Source organism: Heterodontus francisci, unplaced genomic scaffold, assembly GCF_036365525.1.
Source record: "Heterodontus francisci isolate sHetFra1 unplaced genomic scaffold, sHetFra1.hap1 HAP1_SCAFFOLD_594, whole genome shotgun sequence".
NCBI lineage: Eukaryota > Metazoa > Chordata > Chondrichthyes > Heterodontiformes > Heterodontidae > Heterodontus > Heterodontus francisci.
Genome location: NW_027140509.1, coordinates 130,849 through 140,512, shown reverse-complemented (window position 1 = coordinate 140,512; position 9,664 = coordinate 130,849). Strand labels below are relative to the sequence as shown.

The 9,664-nt window shown below is 50.5% G+C and overlaps 1 protein-coding gene across 2 annotated transcripts in view; it reads right to left on the bottom strand.

Moving 5' to 3' along the window:
• Window positions 1–3,918: 3,918 nt before the first annotated feature.
• The window catches only part of LOC137360030 (proteolipid protein 2-like), a 64,806-nt gene continuing 59,060 nt past the window's right edge, over window positions 3,919–9,664 (bottom strand). For both annotated transcript variants that reach the window (XM_068025614.1, XM_068025613.1), the window contains exon 5: window positions 3,919–7,356. In XM_068025614.1, coding sequence (XP_067881715.1) covers window positions 7,334–7,356 — 23 coding nt within the window. In that variant the 3' untranslated portion in view covers window positions 3,919–7,333. The remainder of the gene's footprint in view (window positions 7,357–9,664) is intronic.

Genomic DNA, 9,664 nt, shown 5'->3' with positions numbered 1-9,664 from the left:
GTTGTTGGAGCTGCACCCATCCAGGCAAGTGGACAGTATTCCATCACACTCCTGACTTGTGCCTTGTAGATGGTGGACAGGCTTTGGGCAGTCAGGAGGTGAGTTACTCGCCTCAGGATTCCCAGCCTCTGACCTGTTCTTGTATCCAGGGTATTTATATGGCTGGTTCAGTTCAGTTTCTGGTCAATGGTAGCCCCTAGGACGTTGATAGTGGGGGATTCAGCGATGGAAATGCCATTGAATGTCAAGGGGAGATGGTTAGATTCTCTCCTGTTGGAGATGGTCATTGCCTGGCACTTGTGTGGCGCGAATGTTACTTGCCACTTACCAGCCCAAGCCTGGATATTGTCCAGGTCTTGCTGCATTTCTACACGGACTGCTTCAGTATCTGAGGAGTCATGAATGGTGCTGAACATTGTGCAATCATCAGCGAACATCCCCACTTCTGACCTTATGATTGAAGGTAGGTCATTGATGAAGCAGCTGAAGACGGTTGTGCCGAGGACACTACCCTGAGGAACTCCTGCAGTGACGTCCTGGAGCTCAGATGATTGACCTCCAACAACCACGACCATCTTCCTTTGCGCTCGGTGTGACTCCAGCCAGCGGAGAGTTTTCCCCCTGATTCCCATTGACCTCAGTTTTGCTGGGGCTCCTCGATGCCACACTCGGTGAAATTTTGCCTCGATGTCAATTTTCATGGCACCATTACTGAGATTAGCTTTCAATTCCAGATTTTTAAAAAAATTAATTAATTGGATTTAAATTCGCCCAGCTGCTATGACGGGATTTGAACCCATGTCCCCAGGACATTAGCCTGCACCTCTGGATTACTAGTTCTGTGACATTGCCACTGTGCCACCATCTTGCCTGGTGGATCTATATAAAACACTAGTTTGGCTGCAACTGGAGTACTGTCTCCAACTTTGGGCACCACACCTTAGGAAAGACGCGAAGGCTTTCAAGAGTGCACGGAAGGGATTCACCAGCTGGGATGAGGGATTCCAGTGACGTGGAGAGACTGGGAGAAGCTGGGGTTGTTCTCCTTAGAGCAGAGAAGGCTAAGAGGAGATTTAATCAAGGCGGTGGAAGGAGTACTACACTGGGATATGGGGAAAGAACAGGGGGTAGTGAGACTCACTGGATTGCTTTTGGAAAGCATTGGCACAAATTTGATGGACTGAATAGTGTTCTTTTCTGCAATGCTATTCTATGTTTGCTGACTCCATTCAGCCCTTTCTCAACCCTTCCGCTGCTTCTGATTTGACATGGTGCTTGGTCAAGATCCAGTCCCGGATGGGCAGTTAAATATTGAGTTGACCAAAGCCATCGTCATCAGTCCCCGCCACAAACTCTGTTCTCTATCTACCGACTCCATTCCTGCCTCAGCTCTCCTGCCCGGCCTCCCACCCTTCGCAAAAATCCAGCTCGTCCAGAACTCTGCTTCCGTATCCTAACTCGCACCAAGTCCCGTTCGCCCTTCATCCCTGTGCTTGCTGACCTACATTAACCCCCCCCCCCCCCACCGCCATTCCCCAGTACCCCGATTTCAAAATTCTCATCGTCTTGGTAAAATTCCTCCATGGCCCTCGCCCCTCTTCCTATCTCTGTAGCCTCCTCCAGCCCCTACAACTCTCCGAGATTTCCGCCCTCCTCCAGTTCTGGCCACTTGCGCACCCCCGCCCCCCCCCCCCCTCCCCGATTCCCATCGTTCCACCATTGGCGGCCGTGCCTTCAGCTGCCTTGGGGCCCTAAGCTCTGGAATTCCCCCCCCTAAACCTCTCCGCCTCTCCCTCTCCTCCTTTCAGATGCTGCTTAAAAACCGACCTCTTTGACCGAGCTTTTGATCATAGTAACATAGAAATTTGCCGCACTGAACGGGGCTATTCGGCCCTTTGTGTCTGCACTGGCTGACAAGTAGATATCCAGCCTAATCCCTCTCTCGTTCAATCACATCTTTCCTATAGTGTGGTGACCAGAACTGCACACAGTCCTCCAGCTGTGGCCTAACCAGTGTTTTATACAGCTCCATCATAACCTCCCTGGTCTAATATCCTATGCCTTGGCTAATAAGGGCAAGTATCCCGTCTGCCTTCCTAACCACCTTATCTATCTGTCCAGCCAGTCCAGGAATCTGTGGACATTCTACTCAGTATCATACCTCATGTCCCCTCTAATCCTTCTACCAATCACCTTAAATCTGTGCCCCCTGGTAATTGACCTCTCCGCCAGGGGAAACAGGTCCTTCCTGTCTACTCTATCTCGGCCCCTCATAATTTTGTGCACCTCAATTGAGTCTCCCCTCAGCCTCCTCCGTTCTAAGGAAAACAACCCTAGCCAATCCAATCTTTCCTCATAACTGCAACTTTCAAGCCCAGGCAACATTCTCGTAAATCTCCTCTGTACTCTCTCTAGAGCAATTATGTCCTCCCTGTAATGTGGTGACCAGAACTGTACGCAATACTCCAGCTGTGGCCCAACCAGCCTTTTCATACAGTTCCAGCACGCCCACTCAACCAAACCATTGACATCATTCTGGAGTCTACGGCTGTCCTCTTCACTCTTAACTACACGGCCAATTTTTGTGTCATCAGCAAATTTCCCAATCATGCCTCCCACATTTAAGTGCAAATCATTAATATATACTACAAACAGCAAGGGACCCAACACTGAGCCCTGTGGAACACCACTGGAAACCACTTTCCATTCACAAAAACATCCATCGACTACTACCCTTTGTTTCCTGTCCCTGAGCCAATTCTGGATCCAACCTGCCACATTCCCCTGTATCCCATGGGCTTCTATTTCGCTGACCAGTCTGCCATGCGGGACCTTGTCATATGCCTTACTAAAATTCACGTGGACCACATCCACTGCACAACCCTCATCAATCCTCCCTGTTACTTCCTCAAAAAACGCAATTAAGTTAGTAAGACATGACCTTCCCCTAACAAATCCATGCTGACTATCCCTGATTAATCCGTGCCTTTCTTAGTGGCAGTTTATCCTGTCCCTCAGAATAGGTTCTAACAATTCACCCACCACCGAGATCAGTCTGACCGGCCTATAATTATTTGGCCTATCCCTCGTACCCTTTTTAAACAATGATATCATGTCGAGTGAATCTGATTGTCTGAAGTCTGGCGTCTGTGATGCTGGGGACCTCAGGAGGAGGCCGAGATGGATCATCAACCGAAGGTGGTTGCCTTATCTTTTGCACTGATGTGCTGGGCTCCCCCATCATTGAGGATGGGGATATTTGTGGAGCCTCCTCCTCCTGTTAGTTGTTTAATTGTCCACCACCATTCACGACACCACACCTTGGGAAGGATGTATTGGGCTTGGAGGGAGGGCAGTGGAGATTTACCAGAATGATACCGGGTTTCCAAGGGTTAAATTACGAGGGGAGATTACACAAACACGGGTTGTAGTCCCTGGCGTTTAGAAGGTTAAGGGGTGATTTGATTGACGGTTTCAGGATATTTGGGGGAACTGATAGGGTAGAGAGTGAGAGAAACTGTTTCTGCTGGTCGGGGAGTCTAGGACTGGGAGGCAGAGACTAAACCTGAGAGGCAGACCTTTCAGGAGTGAAATTAGGAAACATTTCGACACGCAAAGGGTGGGAGAAGTTTGGAACTCTCTCCCACCAACGGCAATCGATGTTAATTGCAAATTAAATTTTTAATTTTAGCTCTGAGATTGGTCGATTTTTGTTATCCGGAAGTATTAAGGGATATGGGGCAACGGTGGGAATGTGGAGTTACGGCACAGATCAAACTTGGTCTCATTGAATGAGGGAACAGGTGAGAGGGGCCGAATGGCCTCCTGTTCCGATTGTTTCAGTGACTCAATGTCTTGTATCAGGCGCTGTCGCTGGTGCCTGTGATTCCCACAGGAATGAAACGCACAAGCAGTAGATTTGAAAAAAAAAAAGAACTTTTATTACATAATGAATCCTTTGGTGTGTCGAGCAGGGTTGACATTTATGTGCAATAAGCTTTCAGACCCTCAGCCAAACACTGGGATTAAACAAGGTGGACGCCATGAGTCTCGCGGAGTTGGGGGAGGGGCTCTCGCCCCTAGCCCCTCTGTGGCACCAGCCGGTTTTCAGCCAGTGCTTGGCGGTAGAACAGCCGCCCCGGACAGGGGGAAGACAGAATCTGAGATCCCAACCCCTCCGCCCCACTACCTCCCGTGTGTTTGACCGTGGACTGGGACGACGGGCGGAAAAAGCAGATAGGAGAGCAGGAAAGGGGTTAAAAGCAAATCCGCACCCGCGAGTGAGCCGATCCCAAAGGGGCTCCCGTTCCCCCGCCACCCCCGGTGCCCTGCCACAGAGGCTCGAGTGAGGCGGCCTCTCAGTGCAAAGAGGATGTTTTGATTCTCCAACTCCTGGCGGAGGTGGTGGGGGGGGGTGGGGGGGGGAAGTAAATCTGGGGACCTGTTTAAGGAGCGAGAATCTACAGGAAGTAATTGGTGTGCAGCAACTGTTGAATCTGTGAAGTGAACTGAAACGCTGCAGTTGTTATTTTCCGCCACGAGGGGGAGGTGTTGGGCCAGGATGGACTTACTGCAACACTGAGTGCCTCTCGTGGGCGCAGTGTGACTACTTCAACATGCTGAGGTCCTTGGTGAGGGACCACGTTTCCAGGCCTGGTGGTCGTCTCAGGGCGAAATCCTAAGCTACAGTGGGCACAAAGTGTTAAGAAAAAAAAAGCTTCCTTCTCATCCTTGTGAATGGAGATTCTTCATAGACAGGGCTCGACACCAGGATTACAGTAGTACAAACAGAGAACATATAACTGACACGCAAACCCTGGGTTGCGTGTATTACAACCAGTGAATTTACATCAGAAACAAGGCACTGAGACAGCTGGAATTCCCTTTAGGGTACGGCAACTGAGTGAAATGATTCAAAGACCAGAAATAGACGGCATGGTTGAAAACCCTCCGTGTAATCTTTTATTTCAATAATAAATTCCACTGAATCTCCTCTTAGCCTTCACATCTGTTGGCAGTTCAGTTGATGTCCAAAGGGACTTTCCAGCACCTCAGTTCACAAGAGTCAGGCTCATTGCCAATATCGTGACCCTGCTTGACCCAGCAAATGAAAGGTTAAAATTAACCCACCCTCCCCACAATAACAATACACGTATGTTACATTTAAGACACAAAAGATTATGACACGTTCTAAAGGAAATTGAAGCCATTTTCATATTCCCGTTCTCCATTAAGGCACTTTTGGAGTCACTTTCCAGTGGTGTACAAGTTCTGTGTTCTTCCCCTCACCCCTCCCCCGCCCCCCCCCCCCCCATCTACTCTGCCTCCCTTCACTCCAAGTGATGGGACTAGGTGCTCAATGGAAGGGGCCGTGCCTTGGTCACTGAGAAACAAGGGGGGAAAGGTTCAAACGCTGGAGGGCTGGGACAATGTGGAGAGAAGAGTCACGAGGCTGATACTCTGGGTCTGGGGTTAGGGCAGGGCGGGGTGAGGGGTCAGGGTGAGGGGTCGCAGTGTTGATTCGAGATTGGAGACACTTGGGGGAATTTGCAGCCTGGAGGTATCGCAAAGAATTAGTTAAGGGAAACGGGAAAGGCAAATCCGGAATATTCATTGGAATTGGGTTGCAAGAGTCAGACAGCTGGTCACTGGGTCTGAGCCAGTGTCATCTACTCCCCCCCCCCATCACAAGGGGGCAGCAATGCCTGGCTTTAAATCCAGATTTACACTCGACACCACCACCCCCCCCCCCCCCACCCCCCCCCCAGCGACTCATTGTCATACCGAGCTCCGGATGTGAGGAAACATCTCCTAACCTCAGTGACAATTTAACACCAACCACCATGTCCGAGAGACACTGATAGCAAATTGTCCTTTAACCCTTTTGCCAAACCCCTCTGTATAATTTTACATAAACTCCATTTAATTGTCTCTTAGCCTGCTTCCATTGCAGCGGAAATATCCCAAGAATCTCCAGCTTCTCCGCGTTACTATTAACATTTTGGTTCCAATGTAATTGAAATGGTGGGATGGGGGCAGCAGGTGGGTGTTGGTGGGGAGTATGGTTGGGGGGGAGGGGCCGCAGGCTACATAAGCTGCTCTGATTGTGAGTCAATCGACCTCCTCTGGTTGGGTTCGAGTGCCCCCTTCTCCGCTGCTCCCCCTCCCCTCCCTCACAACTCCTCCCCTTCCCCGCTGCCCCTCTCCCTCCCCGCATTCCCCACCCCCCCCTTCCCTCCCACTCCAGCGTAGGGTTGCCAACTCTGCTTGGGCCTTTTCCTGGAGGTTCAATCCCATGGCTTCCCGCTGACAACTGCCCCCTTCCCAACACATCGCGCCATTGATCCATTCCGACGGCCAATTTGAAAGGAAACAGACTCTTGGATACCCAATTGGATCAATCTTGACTAATTATTCTCCCAGAATCTCCAGTATTTTTCCAGCTAATAATTGAGAGCGTTTGAACATTTTGTTTACTCCCGGGCCTTTTGCTCACAGCTGTAACCTGCAGACTCCAGGCCTAGTCTGGAGAATTGGCAACCCTACCTCAAGCTGACAAGGGCCCCAAGCCTGGGCTGAGAATATGGTCATGGCTCCCCCTGAATTATTTCTTTTTATAAATTAGAAACATTGGTTACTCAATATTAAATGAAACATAAATAAAAATATAAACAGGAGTGTAGGCCAAAGAGCCAATTCTCCAGCCAGACAGTGAGGGACTACATTTCGAAGCCAGGGGGGTGAGGAGGGGTGGGGCGGGGGGGAGTGGGGGGGGTGTTGTTACTTGGGTCCCAGGCTTCAAGTAAGGTTAGGCCGAAAAGCTGGAGCAAGAGGCGGTGCAGACTTCCCAGCTGTGGAGAGTGAGCAGAACAGGGATGGGCTGGGGAAGGATTGGCATTGAGGAGAGAGAGAGGGAGGGGAAGGGAATGGGGAGCAGGAGGGACAGAGAAGGGGGAGGGATAGATGGGCAGAGCAGAAAGGGAGAGACAGATGGAGCTGAAGGTGGAACAGGTGAGGGGAACGGGGAGGGGAAGGGATCAGGATGAGGCGGGGAGGGGATGGATCGGGATGGGGGAGGGATCAGGTGGGGGAGGGATCGGGATGGGGGAGAGATCGGGATGAAGGAGGGATTGGGTTGGAGGGCGGTTCGGGATGGGGGAGGGATCGGGTTAATGGAGGGATCGGTATGGGAGAGGGGAACAAAGGTTGGGGAGGGACGGTGAGGGGATATCAGAATGGATTCCGGTGTCTTCTGTTCGGGCAGTGCTGGAAATGGGAACCCTGTTTCGGGTTCCCTGACAATCACCTCCTCTCAACAGTTCGGGTCCCCACATTAGGGAGAGTAATCTGGGGGAGCTGTGGAAAAATAGAAAGAGACGAGAAAATTAATGTTGAGACAAAACTTCAAACAGATTCTGAAACAATATGGCAGCCGAAGAACCAGGCGCGAGCCCGTTCACTGAAATCCAAGCAGATATCCATGGGCAGGCAAATCACCACACAACGAGTTATGTATACAAGCGCCCAACAAAATAGGGCAATATTCACAGATTCCGCAGGTTATTAAGTGCATGGCCTAGTAAAGTCCAACACTAGCATAAACCATCTCATGGCACTCACTGCAGGACAGGAAGGGTCAGGTTACCAACCCTCTCACAACCAGGGAGCTAATAGCATGCAGGACTCCCAGGAAACATCCTTCTACACTGTCCCCCATCAAACACTCCTCAGGACAGGTACAGTACGGGGGTTAGATACAGAGTAAAGCTCCCTCTACACTGTCCCCCATCAAACACTCCTCAGGACAGGTACAGTACGGGGGTTAGATACAGAGCAAAGCTCAAAAAAAAACGGGGGTTAGATACAGATTAAAGCTCCCTCGACACTGTCCCCCATCAAACACTCCCAGGACAGGTACAGTATGGGGGTTAGATACAGAGTCAAGCTCCCTCTACACTGTCCCCCATCAAACACTCCCAGGACAGGTACAGTACGGGGGTTAGATCAGAGTAAAGATCCCTCTACACTGTCCCCCATCAAACACTCCCCAGGACAGGTACAGTACGGGGGTTAGATACAGAGTAAAGCTCCCTCTACACTGTCCCCATCAAACACTCCCAGGACAGGTACAGTACGGGGGTTAGATACAGAGTAAAGCTCCCTCGACACAGTCCCCATCAAACACTCCCCAGGACAGGTACAGTACGGGGGTTAGATACAGAGTAAAGCTCCCTCTACACTGTCCCCATCAAACACTCCCAGGACAGGTACAGTACGGGGGTTAGATACAGAGTAAAGCTCCCTCTACACTGTCCCCATCAAACACTCCCAGGACAGGTACAGTACGGGGGTTAGATACAGAGTAAAGCTCCCTCTACACAGTCCCCATCAAACACTCCCCAGGACAGGTACAGTATGGGGGTTAGATACAGAGTAAAGCTCCCTCTACACTGTCCCCATCAAACACTCCCAGGACAGGTACAGTACGGGGGTTAGATACAGAGTAAAGCTCCCTCTACACAGTCCCCATCAAACACTCCCCAGGACAGGTACAGTACGGGGGTTAGATACAGAGTAAAGCTCCCTCTACACCGTCCCCCATCAAACACTCCCAGGACAGGTACAGCACGGGGGTTAGATACAGAGTAAAGCTCCCTCTACACTGTCCCCCATCAAACACTCCCAGGACAGGTACAGTACGGGGGTTAGATACAGAGTAAAGCTCCCTCTACACTGTCCCCATCAAACACTCCCAGGACAGGTACGTGCCGGTACGCTTGAGGCCTTCCGCGACCGGTGGGCACCGCAGGGACTGGAGTGCAATGTCGACGCCGAGAATGGCATTTTAATTTGAGTTTTTTGTTTATTTATCTGGTTTTAATAAAGTTATTTTAAAAATATAAGTGTGTATATAAAGGGGGCCTGAGGAATAAAGGCCCCCTCGACATAAAAAATATATAAAAGGGGCCTGGGGTATAAAGGACACCTTAAAAAAAAACGGGGGGAAAAAAAAAGGGGAAGAAAATGAAAAAAAAACGGGGGTTAGATACAGAGTAAAGCTCCCTCTACACTGTCCGCATCAAACACTCCCATGACAGGTACAGCACGGGGTTAGATAAAAGAAAAAAAAAAAAAAACGGGGTCCTCCCCGATTGCCTGCCCCTCTTCCGCGGTTACGTTCGCGCCCGGGTCTCCCTGGAAAAGGAGCATGCGGTGTCCGCCGGTACGCTTGAGGCCTTCCGCGACCGGTGGGCACCGCAGGGACTGGAGTGCATTGTCGACGCCGAGAATGGCAGTTTAATTTGAGTTTTTGTTTATTTATCTGGTTTTAATAAAGTTATTTTTTTTAAAACGGGGTTAGATACAGAGTAAAGCTCCCTCTACACTGTCCCCATCAAACACTCCCCAGGACAGGTACAGCACGGGGGGTTAGATACAGAGTAAAGCTCCCTCTACACTGTCCCCATCAAACACTCCCAGGACAGGTACAGCACTGGGATTGGCTGCCCACTGATTTGGGAGCCTGAGTGCATCAACGAGGTGCAGCTGAGAGTGCTGGTGGCAGTTGGAGGTTGCAGAGGTGGAGAGAGGAGCTGCACTGAGCAAGGGAGAGCAGCTACCAACAAGCAGAGGAAAACTCCAACAACAGTCTCCATTAAAGAGA